This window comes from Salminus brasiliensis, chromosome 18 (assembly GCF_030463535.1).
Source record: "Salminus brasiliensis chromosome 18, fSalBra1.hap2, whole genome shotgun sequence".
Taxonomy (NCBI): domain Eukaryota; kingdom Metazoa; phylum Chordata; class Actinopteri; order Characiformes; family Bryconidae; genus Salminus; species Salminus brasiliensis.
The window spans coordinates 23723805-23745130 of NC_132895.1; the positions used below are offsets into that span (position 1 = coordinate 23723805).

At 41.5% G+C, this 21326-nt stretch overlaps 3 protein-coding genes and 3 non-coding genes across 12 annotated transcripts in view; 1 reads left to right on the forward strand and 5 right to left on the reverse strand.

Annotated features, from left to right (window-relative positions):
* LOC140539767 (actin-binding LIM protein 3-like) overlaps nt 1–5487 on the forward strand; it is a 127674-nt gene extending 122187 nt beyond the window's left edge. For 6 of the 7 annotated variants that reach the window (XM_072662525.1, XM_072662527.1, XM_072662528.1 and 3 more), the window contains 4 exons: nt 559–617; nt 2367–2427; nt 2648–2728; nt 3881–3969. In XM_072662525.1, coding sequence (XP_072518626.1) covers nt 559–617; nt 2367–2427; nt 2648–2706 — 179 coding nt within the window. In that variant the 3' untranslated portion in view covers nt 2707–2728; nt 3881–3969. Of the gene's footprint in view, nt 1–558; nt 618–2366; nt 2428–2530; nt 2539–2647; nt 2729–3880 lie in introns of all 7 variants that reach the window. The other variant, XM_072662531.1, reaches the window with a different exon arrangement.
* A 101-nt stretch (nt 5488–5588) lies between these two features.
* On the reverse strand, nt 5589–5719 carry LOC140539975 (small nucleolar RNA SNORA15). The gene has a single exon (XR_011977872.1). It is a non-coding gene; the product is annotated as a small nucleolar RNA SNORA15 (small nucleolar RNA).
* A 271-nt stretch (nt 5720–5990) lies between these two features.
* Nucleotides 5991–12943, reverse strand: cct6a (chaperonin containing TCP1, subunit 6A (zeta 1)). The gene is made up of 14 exons (XM_072662532.1): nt 12727–12943; nt 11974–12037; nt 10727–10861; nt 10434–10607; nt 10004–10107; nt 9703–9813; nt 9441–9600; nt 9102–9184; nt 8735–8831; nt 8504–8651; nt 8036–8169; nt 7446–7548; nt 6715–6787; nt 5991–6357 (listed from the first exon to the last, which is right to left on the reverse strand). The coding sequence occupies exons 1-14, from the start codon at nt 12861–12863 to the stop codon at nt 6285–6287; spliced, it is 1596 nt and encodes a 531-aa protein (XP_072518633.1). The 5' UTR covers nt 12864–12943; the 3' UTR covers nt 5991–6284.
* On the reverse strand, nt 6515–6645 carry LOC140539977 (small nucleolar RNA SNORA15). The gene has a single exon (XR_011977874.1). It is a non-coding gene; the product is annotated as a small nucleolar RNA SNORA15 (small nucleolar RNA).
* Nucleotides 8923–9058, reverse strand: LOC140539976 (small nucleolar RNA SNORA15). The gene has a single exon (XR_011977873.1). It is a non-coding gene; the product is annotated as a small nucleolar RNA SNORA15 (small nucleolar RNA).
* A 779-nt stretch (nt 12944–13722) lies between the features above and the next one.
* LOC140539491 (protein NipSnap homolog 2-like) lies at nt 13723–20550 on the reverse strand. Its single transcript, XM_072662211.1, has 10 exons — nt 20411–20550; nt 19508–19647; nt 19258–19303; nt 18699–18793; nt 18381–18451; nt 17611–17751; nt 17416–17447; nt 16372–16466; nt 15224–15307; nt 13723–15130 (listed from the first exon to the last, which is right to left on the reverse strand). The coding sequence occupies exons 1-10, from the start codon at nt 20539–20541 to the stop codon at nt 15066–15068; spliced, it is 900 nt and encodes a 299-aa protein (XP_072518312.1). The 5' UTR covers nt 20542–20550; the 3' UTR covers nt 13723–15065.
* Nucleotides 20551–21326: the final 776 nt, after the last annotated feature.

The following is a 21326-nucleotide window of genomic DNA, read 5'->3' on the forward strand; positions in this document are numbered from 1 at the left end:
CAGAGCAGAATCTCTAGACTCACAGAAAAAGTGATGCTTTGATATGTTGATTAAAACATACGTGAATATCCATGCAATTTTCTTATTTCTCATTTGCTGTTAGTTGAGTTGATGTAGGATATTCTAGTGTAAGACTGGATGAAGGTAATTCAGTGCATCACAGTGTTCACTGAGAAAGAACTGAAACAAGCACTGCAGAATGATGCAGAGGGCTCCCTCTAGTGGCCATCCAGTGCTTTCACACGCTTGCCCTGGTGACCTGCAAGCTATTACACAAAGCAGCAATTCTCAGTTCGCAAGTTAACTCGAGCCTAAACTTGAACTTGTGGTGAGGAACTGTGCTAGTCACACTTGTTTAGGAGGTGTCCAGCCAGTAAGGTGTGTAAGGGAGAGAGTGTGAGTGTGTATTTATGTGTGGGTATTGTCAGCTCATCCCACTCGGAGGTCAGCAGCTGAGCTGGGTCAGAGTGAGGGGGTGTTTTGCGCTCCTGGCATGAACAGCCTGTGTGCTTCTTTGTGTGTGTGTGTGTGTGTGTGTGTGTGTGTGATTTCTTACAGATTCCTTCATCTCTAAATCGGCCTCGTTGCCAGGGTATGGGAGGAACGGGATAAACCGGGTAAGAGCTCAGAGATGAAGATGGTGGGTGGAGGCTAAGTCTACTCTCTGAATCGGACCATTCTGTAGACTGGTTTAGAGCACATGTGGACCAATCGATGCTTCACAGCAAGAGATTTACTCACTTTTAAATAATTAGTTTAAGGCTATTATATTGCTACTGTCATGCAGAACCTTGTAACTCCATCACTTTTTGACATAATGTGAATCTGGCAGTTGCTCTTTACATTGTATCAGAACTTCCTGATGAATGGACCAATAGAAATGCTGAAAATTTTACAAACATTTACATTGAGTTTTTTTCCTCCTTTTGTCATCCCAGTGATACAAGGTTGTAGATGACAGGGACGATACGTAAAGTCGTGATTAAGCCGAAAATTACAGCTTGCCTCATATGGGACAGTCTAGTGTCCAAAATGTGCTTTTTTTTCTTTTGCACTGGAGCTATGAGGCCAGTGTAGCTAACAAGTAGCAGGAGCTTATGGTCACTTAGCATCTTGCAAACCACAAAAAACAAAATAGTGTTTTTATGAAATACATTTGCTTTCTAAAATTCAAAAAAGAAAAATGTGCCCCTTCAATAAGAACTTACTCGGTCCCACACTCTACACGTATCTGGATGTTTTTAAGAACATGCTTGCTCCGTAAGGGGCGATAGTGCCTCATTAGGAGAGATATCAAGACTCCACAAAGCAGTAAGAAAACACAGAGGGTTAATCTGCACTATTAAAGTCACAGAATTACAAATTCAGAATCTAAGTAGTTCTACATCTGTTCTGATATAGATATCTAGATCTAGATCTGATACCTGATGCTCTCTGTGTGTAGACATTGTAGTTTTATGACTTATGGAGTTTACTGTATAGTGAGTGAGGCAGTATTTGAGATTCTTCACCTTGGAAAGCAGTTTCCAAAAAAGGCCAAAACACAGACAGAGACCTCAGTTTCTAAAAACACCCAGTAGTGCATGGACGGGGCTTTAAGTTAGGGCTTGTAAGTTATTTTTTAGTATGATTGGATGAATAGGAAGAAACCAGGACCCAGGGGGTTCTGTTATGGACCCAACTGCAAGGACAGGTCTTAAGTGGGATGTGGGTGATGAGACTGTGGGTGTGTTTGTGCACTGTGGGAGAACTGTTGCACCCAGCTAGGTTTGAACCAGCAACCCTGGCAGTGGAGGCCCAAAACCTTACCACCAGCAAGCACAGGTGGAGTTGCAGGATCAACGCTTCCCTCACTATAACCTCAGCCTACTGCTAATTCAGCTTACTGACTCTCTCACAACTTTTACTTTTCTCCTTTCTTCTTTTAATCTACTTTTCAACCTCCTTTCTTTCTTTCCTCTTCCCTTCTTTCAAGCCTTTCTCTTTCTCTTTCTCTTACTTCTGTGTACCATACCAGTCACCCCTCTACAAAGGTGTGACAGAAAAGCACTGTTTGTCAGAGCCCTAAATGCTGTGACCACCAGGTGTGTCTGGTTGGCACTGATTACCCCTAGGATCTCTGGGGATTGGAGTTCCCTTGGGTAACAGTGCCTTGCTGCCGTCGCCCTCTGCTGGTAGGCAGTGGCACACACTGACCTCTTACAGGGTTCTAACCACAACTACAGAATGTGTAGTTGTAAATACTGCCGCCTCCCCCCAAATCTCCTCAATATCACTACACTCATAATGCTACTGGCATACTACTCATAAGCCACCAGTTTCTATAAACTTGTGAAGCTTAATGAATCTGTTCCTTGTCTTTGCAGCCCCACAGCGCTGACTACTTCCACTATGACAGCACCAATGCTGTGAACTGGGGATACAGAGGTAAGCACGTCAGTCTAAAAACATCATCAAAACCTAAACAAGCAGTATACCTTGTAAGTCGGCTAGAGCTGATTCCTTTTGCCTCTCCTTCTGTCTGTTTCAGAATACAAGGTGAGCCTCTATACTACCTGAAGCACTGGTTTGCTCTGAATCTGCATGTACGAGTCAGATCATATCTGTTTATTAACAGCCATGTCTCTGACATTTCTGACTGGTGTAGATTTACCCATATCAGGATCTGATGGTCACTGTTCGAGGGCACAACCAGCTCCCGAGTGATGTAGACAGGACAAGATTAGAGGTAAATCGACATCTCTGATACAGGAAGGGAAGAGGGGGGTCAAATGTAACAGGGATAGTTAAGCGGGTTCAGGTGAAATGCATCTTTGAGCAAAACCCTTTATTGTCATTCGAACAGCGTCTGTAAATCTTGACTGTAAACTGTAAATTTTTAAAGATTCGCCCAGAAAATGGTTACTTTATATTATTAATAAAATAAAATAAAGATGTTTTGAATCATTTGAACAATTTAGAAGCATGTAACAAGCTTGCAGTAAAAGCTAGACAGGCTAAAGTACGGCCTCCACATAACAAGATAACAGTAACTTATCAAAAAATACTACAGATCGAGAAAAATTTATTCTATAACATCTAATCATTTTTACTGTAGCGTTTGTTCTACTCTGTGGTCAAAAAATAAATGTGCCAGCATTTGACTGCCTCATTTCACTAATTGTATTTATTGTGAGGCATTTTTATTTTTATGCGTTTAGCTTGGAAAGCTCATCTGTTTTTTTTTTTTGCATCGATTTAGCAAACCTCTTAGCACCTTTTAAAACTGTTAAACAGCATTAACTTGCAAACATCCTTATCTTGTAAAGCTGTGTAGGTTGCCTGTATAAAAATACTAAACTTGCTCATATGCCTTCATATCGTGGCATACAAACAACTGGGCACCACTGATCACCCATGAATGTCATATTTCTGCAAGGTGCCACTACACAGCAGAACAGGAATGAAGGTGTTTACTTGGTCCTCCAGACCTCCACTGCAGAACTGAGGAAGCCACTACATTGAAATAAATGCTGTTGTCTTCTAGATCCCTCCTGCTTTAATTTGATGCCCTCTGTAGATCAGTTCATAATCTATAAAATTCTGACCCAGGGTGCCCAGACTTTGACACGCCACTGTAAATGTTTAGTAAAGAGGATTCACTGCCCTTTCCACTAATGGTACAATCACTGTAGCACAGCTTTGAGTTGAGTATTACTGTGAGAAAACACAGTGACCAATTACCAATTTGATAAGTTCATAATTGGCTGTGGTTGCCAAGCGCCATCAAAATTTGCAGCTTTGAGCACACCACAGCCAATCAGATGTTATTAGCAGAGCTACGCTTTTCCTACCCAAGATGTTCCTAACCGGTTTTGTATGATCTTCCACATTACTCCAGAGACACCTCTCCCCTGAAGAATTCTACCAAGTCTTTAGGATGACCATAGCAGACTTTGACCGCCTGGCACTGTGGAAACAAAACGAGCTGAAGAAACAGGTGAGGCTGTTCTAGAACCGCAACTCCAGGTAGAAGGGGCCGAGACCAGAATTTAACTGGATGACCAAACCAATCTGATGAAGAAACCACATGATCTGTGTTCGGGGGTCCTTCAATATACAGAATGGAAGGGGACAGTCTGGAGCAGTCGGCCACTTCGCAGCGGAGTAGAAGCAAGAATGTGTGTGTGCAGTTAGTTTATTTTATTCAGGCTCTTTGCCTCTTTCCTACCACAGCCTATGCCACTGAACTTCGGTAGAACATTGCCTTACGACGGAACGGTTCGGTTGACACCAGCAACTGTGTGCAGATGGTGGACGCAGAACGCAGGTGACCTTGTTTGATTAGACTGTTTAGACCACAAGAGAGGGATCGGATGGTGCAGAACTGCGATGTTGAAGAGGAATGGCAGTTGTATTGAGTTTGATATGTTTGTATGTTTGATTGCTATCACTTCTGGAGGAGTGTTTAACATATATTGCAAAACCAAAGTGATGATCTTTTCTTTTTCTTTTTTTTTTGGTGTGTGCCATACTTATCTTTTAGAGCGGTCGGTGGCAGTTGTGTGTGTGTGTGTGTGTGTTTTTTTCCCCCTCCTTCCCTCTTTTTCTTTGGGTTGGGGAATAAGCTAACATCAGATTTTTAGATCCAAAGAATGTATATCAAGCAAAGGAATATGTCAAACAACTTTTAGCAAGTCCTTGAATGACTTTAATTGATCTCAACCATAAATTTACATTTTTAGCGCAGATGAGTAACAATTTTGTTCTAACTTCTGATTCTTTTATGCCTTAATTTTTCAAGTAGCTTACATCATTGTCTGTCATTAACGTGATCGGTTACAAAGAAATATTAGTTCCCAACCTCCACAATAAATGTTTGCCATTACACACTGCATCTTGTTGATTTCAGTCAGATTGAAACAAACCACTGTACCAGAGCTTGATGTGTTTGAATTAAGAACTGAATAAAGGCTTTGATTGAAACCGGAGGGGTTTGGAAGTGAGGAAAGGACAACAAGTGACAAATTGAATAGCGCTGGTTGTAAAGAGCGATGGAACGAAACAGAAAGGGGGGGGGGCTGACATGGCTGGTGGTTTTAGAGGACATTGACCTGAAGGATTAGCCTGAACGCACATCAAGTGTTGCACATTCCAATGCATCATTTTCTTTGAGTTTATAGAATTAACTGCTTTCAAAGCCACCTACAGCAATATCAAAGTTACTGATGTTTCTAAATTTATCATAAATTCACTTTGTTGTTTTAAAGAGCAAATGTTTTGTGCATAATGCTGAGTATCAGTCAGAACCTCTGAGAAACTGACTTCTTCAAGCCCATCACATTTCAAACTGATCACTTTTGTTATCTGAAGCCGCCAACAGCAGCATTGTTTTTGAACTCTTGCTTTTTCTAGACTAATTATGCATAGCCAGTTTTAATAAGGAAGATGACCTATAAGAAAATACTGTATTAAATTTATTTGAATAAAATGTTTTCAAGAACGAGAAGAGAACGACTGTGTGTGGTTTATTTAATCGTCACAGAATCAAGGTCGAAAACCAAGGGAAATTTCATTTGATCAGCATTCAATTGTTCTAGATAAATGCATTGTGTTCTCTCTTAATGCTGTGATGAGATGTGCACCACCCATCACTGTTTCAAAATAAGAGAGAAAGATTCTCTTGCATGGTGTCTGACTGCATTTACTACAGATAGAGTAAAACAGAATTCAGCCATGCCATTAATAATACAAGCACCACTCAAAAAGCTAGTCAAGTGTCCTTGCAATAGTGTTATCTGAAGCCACCAACAGCAGCATTGTTTTTGAACGCTTGCATTTTCTAGACTAATTATGCATAGCCAGTTTTAATAAGATCAGAAAATACTGTTAAATTTATTTGAATAAAATGTCTTCCAGAATGAGAAGAGAACGACTGTGTGGTTTATTTAATTGTCACAGAATCAAGGTTGTTAGTCAGTCACGTCAGGGAAGGCAAATGACACTCAGCATTTTTGTGAACCGAAACATTTAATGGGAACAAAGAAAAAGTGTGTATCACAGTTCAGTGCCTTAACAAAATCTCATAAATAACCCAATTGACTGGTGGAAGAGCGACAATTCCATGGGGGCATAAAAATGCTACTGGACACAAAATGAGCAGACACGTAATGAGAGGCGTTTGTCGCCGCTGTTCGAATCCAGACAGGATGCACTTAGCTCGGAACTCCGGGCGTCTAGACGCTGAGCCACAGGCAACCTGCGGCCCTCCTTCATCCCGTGGGTTGTTGTCATGCTTGATTATTTTAGCCTTTGAGGGAAGACATTCCAGCTCTCATGATCTCATCTACCAAGAGGATGTTGCTAGCAATTACCGTGCTGTGAAGGAGAAGAGAGAAAGACTCTTAAAACCAGAGGACATCTTGAACTAACTTGTGAGACATCAGCCATAAAAGACACTTTCTACCTCTGGCTGAGAAAAGAAAACCAAGGGAGATTTCATTTGATCAGCATTCAATTGTTCTAGATAAATGCACTGTGTTCTCTCTTAATGCTATGACTAGATGTGCACCACCCATCACTGTTTCAAAATAAGAGAGAAAGATTCTCTTGCATGGTGTCTGACTGCATTTACTACAGATAGAGTAAAACAGAATTCAGCCATGCCATTAATAATACAAGCCCTACTCAAAAAGCTAGTCAAGTGTCCTTGCAATAGTCTTAAGTGTTACTCACCAAGAGTGGAGGAGCTGCTTTTTAACACTGTAGTTATCCCAAACACCAGCCTCACCAGCAAGCATGGGTTCACCTGAGAAATGTTGAAACATTAACAGTAAGGGCAAGAAGTGGCACTGATCCTAAAAGAAAACTCTCTTATTGCTCTGGCGTTATTTAAGTTCATGAATTATGTACTTTCAAATTATGTCCAAAAATCTAAATCATCTATTAGAACTAGACCAGTCTGAATACTCATGACCATCACTGCATGTTCTACTGGCTCAATAAATAGAACACTATGCTTGGATCCTGACTGCCACTTGCAAATTAGCTTGGTTCATTTACACATTAACCATTTTCTATGCCTGTCAGACAGCCAGCAAAGAAAAATAAACTTCAATCCTTAAAATACACTAAAAATAATCTAAAATCCCTATTCCTTACAAATGAAATACTATATACATGTTTCAGGTGAATAACAGCATAAGCTGCTACTGTGATGCGTTTAGGGGAGAGGTGGAATCTCTTTAAGGGGAGGTTTAGACTTCTCTGAAGACACACTCCAAAATTAAAAATTCAAATCAAATCTTCACATAAACAGCATGTAAAATAAATGAGAAACCAGTCAAACCAGCAGATTTCTCCAGAAGGTGAAAAGCTTATAGTGTATGCATAAAGACAAATGTGTAAACATGACTAACATAAGGGCGAGAGAAGGACATAATGGATATTTTAGAGCACACACATACCTGTGCTCAAATCCACTCCGATGAGCTGACCAGACTCCTTGAATTCAGTCTGCAGCTTCACAAGAGTTTCCTGTGGATCATAGCCGGAATTCTGGGCGAGGACCTGCAAAGAAACATGCAGCAATGCTTTAAACCAGTCAGTGTCATATAAAAAAAGGTGAAAGGTGAAAGGTGCACGTATTTGTCACTGTACAGTGTACACTGTACAGCGAAATGTGTCCTCCGCATTTAACCCATCTGGTAGTGAACACACACTCACACACACACACACCCAGAGCGGTGGGCAGCCAACTCCAGCGCCCGGGGAGCAGAGAAGGTAAAGGGCCTTGCTCAAGGGCCCAACAGTGGCAGCTTGCCGAGCCCGGGAATCGAACCCACAACCCTGTTATCGACAGCCCGGAGCTCTAACCGCTGAGCCACCACTGCCCACTGTATAAGCTGTATGAAAGTATTGTGGTGCAGACAGATCACAGAGAGTGTAGCCAAAAAATTAATTAATTAATTTAATTTAAAAAAAAAAAAAAAAAAAAAAAAACCCACAAACACCACTATGATCACAGTTCCAAGACAATTTCTTAAACAGGACTTACCTTTGGGATGACAAGCAGAGCGTCAGCAAAAGCCTGCACACCCAGTTGAGCTCGGCCCTTCACTTTGGGCTTGTGCTTCACCAGAGCATCTGCCACAGCCACCTCAAACGCCCCAGCTCCAGCAACAATGCTGCCTATGCCCATGAAAAGAAGAGAAATCAGACTGACCGCTTTTAAAGGTGTATGGATGCCCCCTGGTGGACCATCCTGGATATTGCCATGCATCACATCATCAGAAGCTATTTTTAAGTTGCTTGTAAACTCTTGAGGCACTACAACAGGGACATCCTTAGTAGAAGGATTTTGACCATATTTTATGACAATACGTTGCCTGGTACTTACACATCGCAATACACACTGCAAAAATGACGTGCATCTACTCTCAGGGTCCCTTCAAGAACCCACAAATCTTTTGGTCATCATGCTTTTGGGATAATCTGACCCAAGCTAGCTGTCGAACCATCTTACCGTCTTCAACTGCGTTTTTGACTGCCCGTAGACCATCTCTCACAGCGTCTTTTATCTGCGTCAAGGTGTGTTTGTTAGGGCCTTTGATCAACAGGGTCACTGAACGAGGGTTTCCGCACTTCTCAATGAATGTGTATTTCTCCTCACCCTGTAACAGATGACACACCCTCAACCAAACCACTCCAAAACAACCGAGTATCATTCCTAAATAAGCAAAACTGCCAAACTGACCAGTGTGTGCTCATAGACAAGACCAGCATGGCCCAAGCATTCTGGAGTGAGATCATCCACAGAGTTCATTGCAACGCCACCACAGGCCAGAGTGAGTCTGAAAAACAAGATCCATAGTATTGAAAACATGCTACACTAACCAAGTAGACAAAGCAGAGCACAAAGCATTTAGACCGAGCAGTACATTAACTTGTACGCTCTCCCTCATGTCAGTGGTAAGATGCATTAAGCTACCACTGTAAATAAAAGAGAGAGAGCGGGGTAATCTGGCATGGTGTCTGACTGTATTTACTACAGGCAGAGTAAAACAGAATTCGGCCATGCTCGTAACACTTTCTCAGCTAATTTAATTTAATTCACTTCCCACCTTTCCATATTCCTCCTCTTTGCCCTGCGCAGAGCCACAATGCCCTCTTTGGCCAGAGCATCCAGAGAAAATGGATCGATACCCTGTGAGGAGGCAAAAAAAAAATAATAAATGGTATAATAAAGTAGTACTAATGTGCAAGTAAGGAGTCTTATATACATAATCTAATCAAGGCCTTGTTCTACTAAATCAAATGGGCTGAATTTGGAACTGAAATCTAGAGACGTCCAGGGGTAGGGCTGAGCAGGGCTCACGTGTTAACTTATGTGAAAGTTTTTTTTTGTTGTGTTTTTTTTTTTTTTTTTTACTGCATCATAAAGAGAACGAGCCCCACATTACCTTCTGGTTAATGACCACAAATCCTTTGTCGTTGTCAGCACACACTTTGTTCTTGAGTGCGATGATCTTCTGGACGCGCTCCTCAATGAATTTCCTCTCAGCCTTTACCAGCTTCTCTCTCTCATTAGCGCTCTTATAGAAGAAGCCAGAGGTCACCTCTCTGTGAAAACAGCAATTAATTTAGTACGCACAAAAGTTTCACAGCTAAACACAGCCATAACACACACTCAGACAACAGCATGGGCTGACCAACTGAACCTACGTTTTTTCATATTCCAAAGAAACATTGCATGTCAGGATGTAAGCGTCCTCCACTCTCTTCTTCATGTCTGGATGTCTGGCTCCATGATCCAACACCAAACCTCTAATCAATCTGAAAAGCAAGGGAAAATGCAGAAATTCAGCCTTTTTGATGCAACGGCGTATTACAGCTTAATCATTAACGTTATTAGTCACAATTCCGGTTGTACTGACCGTCATGCCCAACAATTTATCATTAAAACGGGTTTTTCAGCTGAATACCAAAAACATATCCATCCAAAAGTAAAAATGTAGTCTCTTACTGTGTATCGCTCTCAGTTTTGTGCTTCATTTCCATGATCTCCACCATGAAGAGGTCAACAGGCTCATTTGGTTTCTTTATGGCCAGCACAGCATCCACAACAGCCTAAGAAGAAAAGAATCCATGAACCTGTTTCTATGGTAAACGTCCTAAGCTAAATGTGTTATTAAGGTGGACCACACTTTACTTCCTTTGGACCTCATCTATTTACCTTCATTTTTACGCTAAACGTACGCTAACAGAAGCATTCTTTCTTTTGAATAACTTATTCATCAGTAACACAGCACTGACAAATGCTCTAAACAGCCACCATTTCAAAGCGTTCTGGCTCAAAGCATTTAAACTCCTTATATTAACACAAAAACAGCACTACATAAATATTACAGACAAAGAGAAATCTCTAAGAGACATCATGGTCCCTTGTTCCCTACCTCTGTGAGCAGGTCAGCCAACTCAGCGTGGACCTTGGTCCTCAGTGAAGTCCTGGCCACATTGATGAGGGTCTCACGATCTATCTCCTTGGTGACCTTCACCTCCTCAAGCACCTCCAGGGCCCTTTCCTTTGCAGCTTCAAAGCCTTCTGCGATGATTCTGGGGTGGAGACCCTAAAGAAGCAGACCAGACGGAAAAGCAACAGCTTAGCAACAAAACTTACAAATAAGCTATTATATTATTATTTATTAATAATACATGAATAGAATAAGCATAATATACAAATATCAACCTCAGAAACGTAAAGATCTGCCTGTTTCAGTAGCTCTCCAATAATGAGCACATTGGACGTGGTGCCATCACCGGTGATGTCGTCCTGAGCTGTGGCCACCTTTGCAATCAATGACGCAGTGGGATGCTGGATTTGCTATGAATAAAACATTTAATATACACTTTAGACATTAGACAATAAGCAGACAATACAAAGAGGTTAACACAAACAAGGTATTTACACTGCCAGGCTGAAAAAAATAAATAATAATAATAAAAAAAAGTCACTAATATTCGGTTGGACCGCCTTTAGCTTTGATTACGGCATGCATCCACTGTGGCATTTATTTCTGTTGCATTAATTTTTCTCCAAGATTTGAAACACTGGGCAAATTTTTCTCCAGCACATCCCAAAAACCTCAATGGGGTTTAGGTCTGCACTCTGTGGTGCCCAATCCATGTGTGAAAATCATTTGTGTATGCCCGGGCCATCAGGGAAGGTAGACAGAGAAAAGAGAGAAAGGAGAAAAAAGGGTGGACACTTGGTGGTCTCATTTTCTGGGTACATAATGGATGCTGAACCTAGACCTGACCAACTGCAGCAACCCCAGATCAAAGCACGCCCCCCACAGGCTTGTACAGTAGGCACGATGGGTGCATCACTCCACCCGCCTCTCTTCTTACCCTGATGTGCCCATCTTTCTGGAACAGGGGAAATCTGGACTCATCAGAACACATGACTTTCTTCCATTGCTCCAGAGCCCAATCTTTATTCTCCCTACCAAATTGAAGCCCTTCTTGCCAGTTAGCCTCACTGACAAGTGGTTGTCTTAAGGCTACACAGCTGTTTAGTCCCAATCCCCAAGGTCCCTTCACATTGCCCAGGTGGAAATACTCATGATTTCACTATTAAACATATCCCTGAGTAACACTGTTTTTCTATGATTTGTTTACGCCAAACATTTAAGTGACCACCGATCAAGATCATTCAAGATATTGTTTTAAAAACGTTTTGGACAGTCCTTAACCCGATTTTAGTCGCTTCAGCAATCCTTTTTGTCTGCTTGATGCATAACAATAATCATCAATATTATCAATACAATCAATACTCATTCTTTATTTTTTGGACCATGCAGTGTATTCTTCACAGACACGAAACACAATGTATGTGGTAATGCAAACAGTAGTGTACACCAAGAATGGGAATGAAATTGTGGTGAACAATGCCATGTAGCTATATGCACGACCAAACGTGCAGCAGTCCCTTACCATTTCATGCAACAGCACATTGCCATCTTTAGTGAGTTTGATGTCTCCTGCCCCGGACACGAGCCTGTGGACACCCAAAAAAAAGAAGACTGTTAAAACATGACTACTGGAGACATGGACACCACGACGGGCTGTCACTAATCATCTCCTAAACCTTTAAACACATTGAATCAACTCAGGCAGGACGACAAATGAGCTGCTCAGGAACGAGAGCCTGTGGCGAAAAGGGTGGGTCAGACAGACAACAGACCGGGGAGCGTTAGCGACAGTTGTAGCTATGTATTCGCGTAGCTTTTAATGAGTTATAACCTCAACTAGGTTTTCAATGCATAACTCAGTAGCCAGCTAACATTACTGCTCTTTCAGGGTGTTAGTGAGTAATGTCTGCGCATCTACAGCGCCGCTAGCTCAGAAAGCTACAGCTAGCTAGCTGGTTAGCAAAGCCGCACAGGAGCCATGTGGATTTAGGGGAAGCAGGCAGGCTGGCTAGCTAGCTAGCTAAGGCGGCTACATTCAGCTAACCGTGAGTTGGCAGTTTCCAACTGCTATCTACAATTCCGCCGCAATAACCTCTCCGTTTTCATCGCAGCACCGAAAAAACACCACACTAACAAGCGGCTGAATAGACAGCGCTCTTACTCAACAACCTATAGCGATTTAGATAGCTAACAGCTAACAGGCTCGAGGCAGCAGACAGGCTACAGCGCGTGCGCAGACAAAAGCGGTTAACAAAGCAGCCAAAACTTCACCCACATTTTCATGGTCCCTTTCGGTCCGAGGTTACTCTTCAGAACATCTTGAAGTCCCCGAGCGGCGCTGATGTTCACGGCCAGGGCCGCCTGAGCCCTGGCCACCTCCGCTTTGGGATTAAGCGCCTTTACAGCAGCCATCGTGTCCGAGCTACAGCGTCGTTAAGCGGAGCCGTTCACGAGGGCCAGCGGGAGAGAGCAGCAGCAGCAGGCGGCTTCCAGAAACCTCCAACACGCGCTTTCCGGCACCGCCCACTGCCCGCCCTGATTGGCCACAAACGAAGTCGACGAGCAATTTTACGGGGATATGATTGGCCGCTCGAGGTGTCCGTTATACAGCAATGGCCAAAAACGGCAGATTTGCACTAGAGTGCGTTGGTTCTTATTCGTAAGTGAGAAGTTCGATTTAGAATCGATTCACTGAATCGACTCGTTCGAATTGATTGAGGAAGCACAGTGACTAAGTTCACCCTTATCGATTCATTTGGACGACTTGCTGTTCATTAACTGTAGTTGCAATAATTTTACGAAATTGCTAGCTACCGTTATTCCCCTTTCTTTAGAAGTCTTCAGTCTGGTGCTTTGTGTAAATGCAACAAAACGTCGATTCGACTTGTGAATCGGTCCAAATTCATTATTTGTTTTTCTCTATTTGAACACCGTAAGTTTCCGTCCGTTTAATACATTTTTAATTAAACTAATGTCAATAATATACCAGTAGTTAAATAATATACCTTTAGTCATCTGAGCAAAATGTACATTAGCTAAAAGTAGTTTGAAACTGACACCATTATTTTAAAAGCTCCAGAGTCTGACACTAATGCACAATACAAAGTACCTAATGAAACTTGATTTTTGATAAATAGACAAATTGATAAAAAAAGGTTTAAATTTTATTTTAAATTATATTTATTAAAAGAAATTAAATGTATTATAAAATTATAATGATGTCATTCCTCACCATTAACACCCACACACTCAAAACAATGGACAGACTGGATGTAGTTCAATTCAAATTTAATTCAGTATGTACATCTAATCTTCAAAGCACTGGATGTTAAATAAAACCACATTAAACATTAAGAAAGTGTTCATAATTCGGTTTCCCACAAAATCTCACAGTATGGCTGAGCAAACCTACAGACTGCAGATCTCGCCAGTTAGGCGTGCATTTCAGAGTGTTAGAATCAGGTTTCTAGCTTCTTTGATAAATGGCAAAGGTTTGTTCAAAGCCAACATTACCGGATGATCAGTATTAAGAGGTCTAGCGCTGGATTTAAAGAGAACACATACTACAGTTTGTTACACGAGCCATGGCTGTAGTCGAGTCAATGGCATCGATACAGATATCATCTGCAAATCAAAGACAAGCTTAAAACCAAGCTGGATTTAGTATAGAGGAATTCATTTCAACCGTTCTTGGTCTTCTTACTAGAAGGGAGTGCAAAAAAAAAAAAGTGCACAATCTGTGACTGAATTATACAAAACTGATCTTGTCTTCACCCTTTCCTCAGAGTCCATAAGTTTTTACATTAGTCCAGAGCTCTTAATCACCTTTGTGTGTTTTTTTATTTTTATTTTTTTTTATATTAACCATACAATGAGACTGCAAGGCTAATGGCACAGCTGTTTTCTATATCCAAACCTAGCACAAGCTGGGCTAATTTCATCTAGCCTTGGGGTTTTAGGTCCCTTTACAAATCTAGCTGTTGTTTCTACCATGGGACCCACCTACAGTAAATGTTATGAGCAGAACCCCCAAAATCAGCATGTTTTTCCAAAGCTACACTGCATGCACATCAATCTGTTCGGCCTACATATGTCAGTAAAAACAAAGTCGTGCCCTGAATAAATGATTGCCATGCTGGAATATGTTTGGAACACATATCTTCCTACCAAACCCCTTTTTTCAAAAAAAAAAAAAAAAAAAGCTTTCATGCCGCACTGACGATGGTGAAAAGCTTTCTCGCTTTAAAGCAGTCCTCCATACCTCAGAGCTCAGTTTCAGAAGCCCTGCTAATGCAGAGTTAGTGTTTAGTGGACAGTGAGTGTTTAACTCTCTTGCTTTTGACATATGCTGACATAGCGTAGAGGTTCTGATTTATATATTATTTATATAAAAAAAAAAAAAAAAAAAAAAAGAACAGATATGACCACTGGACAAAATGGAACGGGGAAAAGGGACACAGCCTAAATAAAACAAAATGCTAAAGAACCAGAACTCTAGAAATGATCAAAAACTGAGCAGAAATCCATGGCAGTGCAAAATCTGACTGACGTTTGGTTGGAATTCTTATAAAATCCTTTTGATTTGTGGGTTTCTGTCAGGACCATTGCAGAAAGCTACTTCAGAGGTGAGGTCTTCATTGGAATCATTATTCTTGACTCCATGTGCTGAATCAGGGGAACTAAAGGCAAAAAGGCACATATTTACAGTTAGACAATGCCTTATTTGTAACAAAAAAAAAATGCTACTTCAAGTGCTGCGATCCTAGACTTACCTGTGTAGTAGACAGCTTCATCCCAGCCCTCATGCTGCCAGGCTGCATTTCTAGTTTCCTCTCTTGACTGCAAGTCTTTGTAAGCTGGAAATGGGGGGGGGGGGGGGGGGGGGTGTTAACCCAAGTACTGCATCATTTTAGGAACATGATAAAGTAGTGAGGTTTACAACCTAACCCAAGCAAAATTCTAATTTTGACAGGCCACAGTGTTGCAGACTTCACTGTTCTTATCAAACACATCAGATGACTGAACTCATCAGCTCATAAGCAAGGTGTTCGTGAGGGGCAGAATTCTCAAAACGCATATCATTACCCACAAGGCTTCTTCCATGTGTGTAACTAGTGGCTCCAGTGATTCTCAAAACTTTGAACAGAGTACTGTCATAACACTGGTCATACTTGGGGGTGTGACTGTAGTGAATTTAGGGCCGCTCTTACTCTCTGCCTGCCGTAAACCCAGAGCCCAGACCTCAGCTGAGAACACCTTAGAGAAGTAATTAAAAAAAATAATAATAAAAAAAAAAATAAAATTATGTATTACTTTTTTTTGGACAAGACAACCATATTCACCTTTTGTGTTGGAGACAGAGGGAATTTGTCCTCCACCTTTCACCCATCCATTCAATGAACACACAAGCCCGAAACGGTGGACAGCCATTTCTGCGGCACCCTGAGAGCCTCAAAACCCTGTCATCAATTACCCGGTGCTTAAACCCAGTGCTGAGCCACCACTGCCCCCAAGGAAAATCTGCCAGATCATATAACTACAAGACCATGTTTTGCTACAACCACCTTAAGTCAGATCCATCAACTGAGAATGACTCTAGGTGCTCACAGAAAAAAGGCTCATGTTAAAAGGGTGAGAAGGATCCTTTTTTAACACCCCCTGAGCATTAGAAGGTAAAAACGAATCTCTGCAGACCTAAAACAGAGTTTGACACTCTTGACCTAATCCCAAAGACCTTGTGCTGCATCTGCAACATGCCTGCACTCAGAATAGAACTGAAACCCCACTGATCTGAAATCAAATTAAAGAAACTGGGTAGTTACTGTTCTGTGAATAAACCCTATAAAGGCTATATAAGGGATAATTGCTGGGGTATTTTATGCACGTGTATGAGCTGGAGATACAACTAATGTTCACTCACCCCAAAGATGATGTACCATGTACAAGCTTCCGATTTGAGAGAAGAAGCCTCCCACAGCCTCGTTGTTCTGCTGCCGCAGCTCAATGGCCCGAGCCCTGTTGGAATCATTCAGTCATCTCGGTTATCAGACCAGACGACTATTACATGTCCGTAGACCTTAGCATCTGAAGCAATGATTATGAGATTACAATGAATCAATATTTCAACTACAGACTGATATGGGATATGTAATTTCTAATCTGATCATGCTAAACAAAAAACACCTCAGTGTGGCCAGTATCCATACCAATAACTGACTGTTATATACAAAATAATGCCATTTTAAAGTTCTTGCTGGACAGACATTCCTGTATGTACTACACAAATTTATTTATTATTATTTTAAAGCACTGAAACTATGTGCTTTGCAATTCCATTGTCATCTGCTAGAACCATAAAACCTCCCACACAATCCCAGTGGCAATGCATGACGATACATGCATAAGTGCGAGTGTTGGTAGATAAAAAGGGCTGCCAAGTTGTGCCATACCTGCTGTAATTCCAACTGCAAAACTAAATCAGACCACTGGCGATACAGCATAAACCTATAATTCTAAGCCACGGTTGTTTGTTTTTCAATAGGGCATGCTATAATGTTTGTAGTCTGATCGCCAAATTGACCAAACTGGTAAGGTTGCCAATACTGCTTTGACTTGCAATTAACCAGTTTTAAATAGAGACATGCAAAATCCTTGATTCTAAGATTATTCCATAAATTTGTCAAATTATAGAGATCACATTTCAGCAAGCAATGATGTATATCAAGAATTAAGACGAGCAGAACAAGAGATCAACTTGGTGTGCATTTATATACATTCTATCCTATGTATTTTTTTTTATTATTATTTACATGGTTTAAGCACAAGAAATGTTACCATCCACTCTCAAAATCCAGCAACTACTGATCTGTAGAGGCAATAATAAAAGCAGTTGAGATGGTTAAAATATCCCTATCTAAGTAACACACTTTATGACAAAAAAGTAATAATTCTGTTCCTCACTTACCAGTAATTTCCCCACTCAATCATGGTTCCAGGCTAGAACGAAAAGGATATACAAATCATTATACAAGTTATGATTATCAAAAGTGGACTCGCAAGATTTAAAACTAGTGCAGTTTTTCAACAAGGCAAAACTTGGCTGCTGGTCAGCAGAGATATTGCACTGTTTAAATGAGCACATAAATGGTCTCCTCCATACCCTGAGCTGATATGATCGGAGCTCATAAATGTTAGGTCCGGATCTGGGCACCGGTTCATTCCAGAAGCTGAACTCCAGAAGCAGCTGGTTTCTTCGGGACAACAGCATCTTCCCTCGCTTTTCTCTGTACTCCATAAATTCCTGAGTAGATACACGACAATAGTTGTTAATACATAGAACACATATGTTTGAAAGGATACAAAATAAGTGGAGAAAGGATTTATTTATATATATATATATATATATATATATATATATATATATATATATATATATATATATATATATATATATATATATTACACACACACACACATATATATATATACAGACACAAGATCTAATCCCTTCACTGTATGGGCTGCACCCAGTGAGGGAGACTCTATTAGACTATTTTTTTTTTTTTTTTTTTTTTTTAGGGACCTGTCCACACATTCGGATTCTTTTGAATGATTGGCCTCTGGTCTATGCGGTCAGTGTTTTGGTAGGGATGAGCAAAACTCAGCCTCCTACTGGGTTGGCATTCTTACACTACCATTTCAGGGTCGTTCTGCATTGCCATTTGGCCACAGAATTTTTTTTTAGAAATGCTGCTGGAGAAAGAAAGTTGTGTTTTAAAAACACATCCAGATACATACAGGTGGAGTACTTAAGTATTCTAAAACTTTATTTAAAAACCACAATGAACTATAATGTTCAGATTTTGTTGGCCTAGTAGTTGGAGGGCTTTGTACAGGCTACTCTTGCGCCAGCGTGCTTCAGCTACTCACCTTGTTCTTCCGGAGTTTGTTCATGACCTCGGTCAAAGCAGGGTAGCCCCCTCTGTACCTCCACAGATGCACTGAGAAAGAAAGAAAAACTGGCATTGACAAGATATTGATAGATGCCAGAGTTGTTATGCAATGTGTGTGTGCAGCTGACAAAGCAGTTATGGAATTATTAGCAGTCATGGTTTAATGTAGTTTGGCCTGCCCAATCACAGCACACCTGCAGCTAAAGTAAGATTGTAAAGACAGGCACCATTATGTGCAACAAACCGGCGATTGTCTTAGAGGACGTTTCAGGAACAGGAGCAGATTCATGCTTACCTGCTTGGTCCTGCTCCCCATACCATGTGTTCCAGGTGCCCACCAGCTCACATGGGTACTCTGGGTCCGTGTGGATATTTGGCAAGACAGCTTCACTGTGTGTACAGATAAACATGACCGTGCATGACTGCTGTACCAAACAAACACTCAGGATACTACTACACAGTGAGCACTATGCTGCATAGGTGCACCAAAGCAAGTGCACAGGGATCTGATCTGCTGATACAAACATACAGAATGTGTTTATACTAATATTTCCTGAATATTATGCAAACAAGAGAATCGTGTCGCTGTAACGCAAAACCTTGCATCTTCATTTTTATCATTATTTAAACCATGTACTTTGATTTCCAGCGAAAGTAAAATTTTGTAATATTGTCTTGTAAAGTTGCCAGTTTGGAGATGCTAGGGTTTTTTTGCGTGACAGCGTCAATGAGCTATTCATATACAGCATCCATTTGCTACTGGTAAGTAAGTGAATTAGGGAAAAAACTGCCATTAGTTAATACAGGACTCATTAAGCACCAACTACACACCATCTCGATATGGATGATCTTACCAAAGTTTGTTATAATCATCAAGGCACTCTGGCTTGACATTGTGAACTGTAAAAGAAAGGCATGTTATGGACTGCGACAGACCGTGCTCTGACCTACCAAAAGGAATAAATCTTAACATAATCCAGCTTAATCTGGCCTTCAAATCAATGCAATTGCAGCAGTGTAATTCAGTGCTTGGGCCTTTCGAGTACATCAGTGGTGTTTGTAAGTGTGTGTATATACACATGTGTGCAGATCTTGGGGACATACACTGGATTTTGTAGAGGTTGTTGTCTTCTTTCTTGGCCAGGAGGTGAGAATGGGCATCTTTCCTGGGGTCGACCTTTCGGACAAAGAGAGACTTGAACCAGCTGTCTTCACGGTTTCTGTGTGAGGATGCTGACAGACTCCTGAAAGCAGAAAGAGAGAGAGGGGGAGAGGGAGAGAATGAAGAGCTTAGTTGGCAAGTGGTCAGTCTTTTTTTATAATACCCGGGAGAAGGGGCTGTGGGTTGGGGGTTGGGTAGGCTGACCTTTTGTCAGAACCACCTTTGCAAATGCACCACACATAGCACCATGACATCAACCAACCAGCCAGCCAGCCAGCCAGCCATGCCACTGCCAGCCAAAGCCATGTCTTCTAAACATCTTGTATAACAGCACACGCATTTGTTATTAGATGTGGAATGACTGTCCAGGCACTGAAACCGAGCTTCTGAATCCTGGCCACAAGCCACAAACACAAACCTCATCGTGTTACAACACTGCTTTCAAGATGACCTTGAGCTCAAGCCTATGGCCAGTGGCCGCTGCTCTGTATGAACACCCTGAAATCAGCAGCCGCTCAAAGTTTACGCAAAGCAGCAGTCTCCATGAAGTTCAACACAGAGGAAAAACGCTCCTCCTGGCAAACATTTCACTCGGTCAGTTCATTGTGAGGCACCTCAAACTCGCCGGAAAACGGCACTGTGAAGCCTGAAGACCATTCAAACCAAGCTACGTAGCCTAGCCCGTTAGCTAGTCGGCAGCTACGCCAGGCGCGCTCCGCTCGGGTACGTGGGACTCGGAGCGGAGCGGAGCGGAGCGTAAACACAAGACAAAAGTGCCTGAAAATCCGCGTTATCGGACTTCACCGTGACTGCTCGAGACCTCAGGATGTCAACAGCGGTCTCACCTGAGAGTTAATGCCACCTGCTGTATCGACCGAACCCCATTTGCCGCCTGGTTCAGGCCGTTTCCCAGGCTCCGAAGGACTCTCGTCGCCATCTTCCCTGAATGTCGAGCGGCTGCAGTTCCTGCTAACATAAGGCCCGGGTGTCGTTTCGCTTACCGCCGCCAGAGAGAAGCAAAGAACCGTTCAGTCTGCCGCTACCGTCTTAACGGACATGCTTACTACTTATTATACTAATTAAAATAAATAAAGTGCTCGAATAAATGTGCTACTAATGGCGCTGTAGTATTTCTGGCGTGCTGTAGTTAGCTGGATAGCTACCTTTAGTGCACGAGCCTTTCTTGCAGGATGAAGGTCCTTCTCTATGCAGGGTGTAGAGAGAGCCATGTTGTTATAGCTAGCTATATTCAGTCGACCTTGATTCAGTGGTAATGCCATCCACTTTTTCCAAACTTTTGTACAGTTAAATGGTGAAGATGTAAACAATCATCTTAAAAAACAGGTTTAGATGTAAATGGTGCATTGTAGGGAACAGATAGGAACCACTGGTCACAATATCTACAGTGAGGTCTTCTGAGTTTCATTGCAATGTAATGTTACGACAATGTTAAATAGTGGAGAAAAGTCGTTTGGGGGCTATAATTAGAGGTATATTGGTATAATTATAATATCTCAGGCGTTAGGCATCTTATACAGAGCTGTTTTAATTGCACACGGCTGACCTAAGTGACATCAGGCCAGTAGTTTTAATGTTATGGCTGATCTGTGTATGCAGTGTTTGGACGTCAGCCTAGCAGTCTAACATTTATTACTATTAATAATAATAAATGAATTACTGTCACTATATTAAAATGGTCACGTCTAGGTTGAAAACTCTTCAGCTTAGCTTAGTTTTGGTAATTAATGTTTCTCTTTAGAT

Coding starts and splice junctions, on each gene's coding strand:
- cct6a (XM_072662532.1), bottom strand. CDS start 12,863: ATGGCTGCTGTAAAGGCGCTTAATCCCAAAGCGGAGGTGGCCAGGGCT. Junction 10,608..10,726: donor CAGATCTTTACGTTTCTGAG/GTTGATATTTGT, acceptor CTGCTTCTTTAG/GGTCTCCACCCCAGAATCAT. Junction 8,170..8,503: donor CAAAAACGCAGTTGAAGACG/GTAAGATGGTTC, acceptor TCATGGGCATAG/GCAGCATTGTTGCTGGAGCT.
- LOC140539491 (XM_072662211.1), bottom strand. CDS start 20,541: ATGTTAGCAGGAACTGCAGCCGCTCGACATTCAGGGAAGATGGCGACG. Junction 19,304..19,507: donor CAACCTCTACAAAATCCAGT/GTATGTCCCCAA, acceptor TTTCTTTTACAG/TTCACAATGTCAAGCCAGAG. Junction 17,752..18,380: donor ACAAACTCCGGAAGAACAAG/GTGAGTAGCTGA, acceptor GTATCTACTCAG/GAATTTATGGAGTACAGAGA.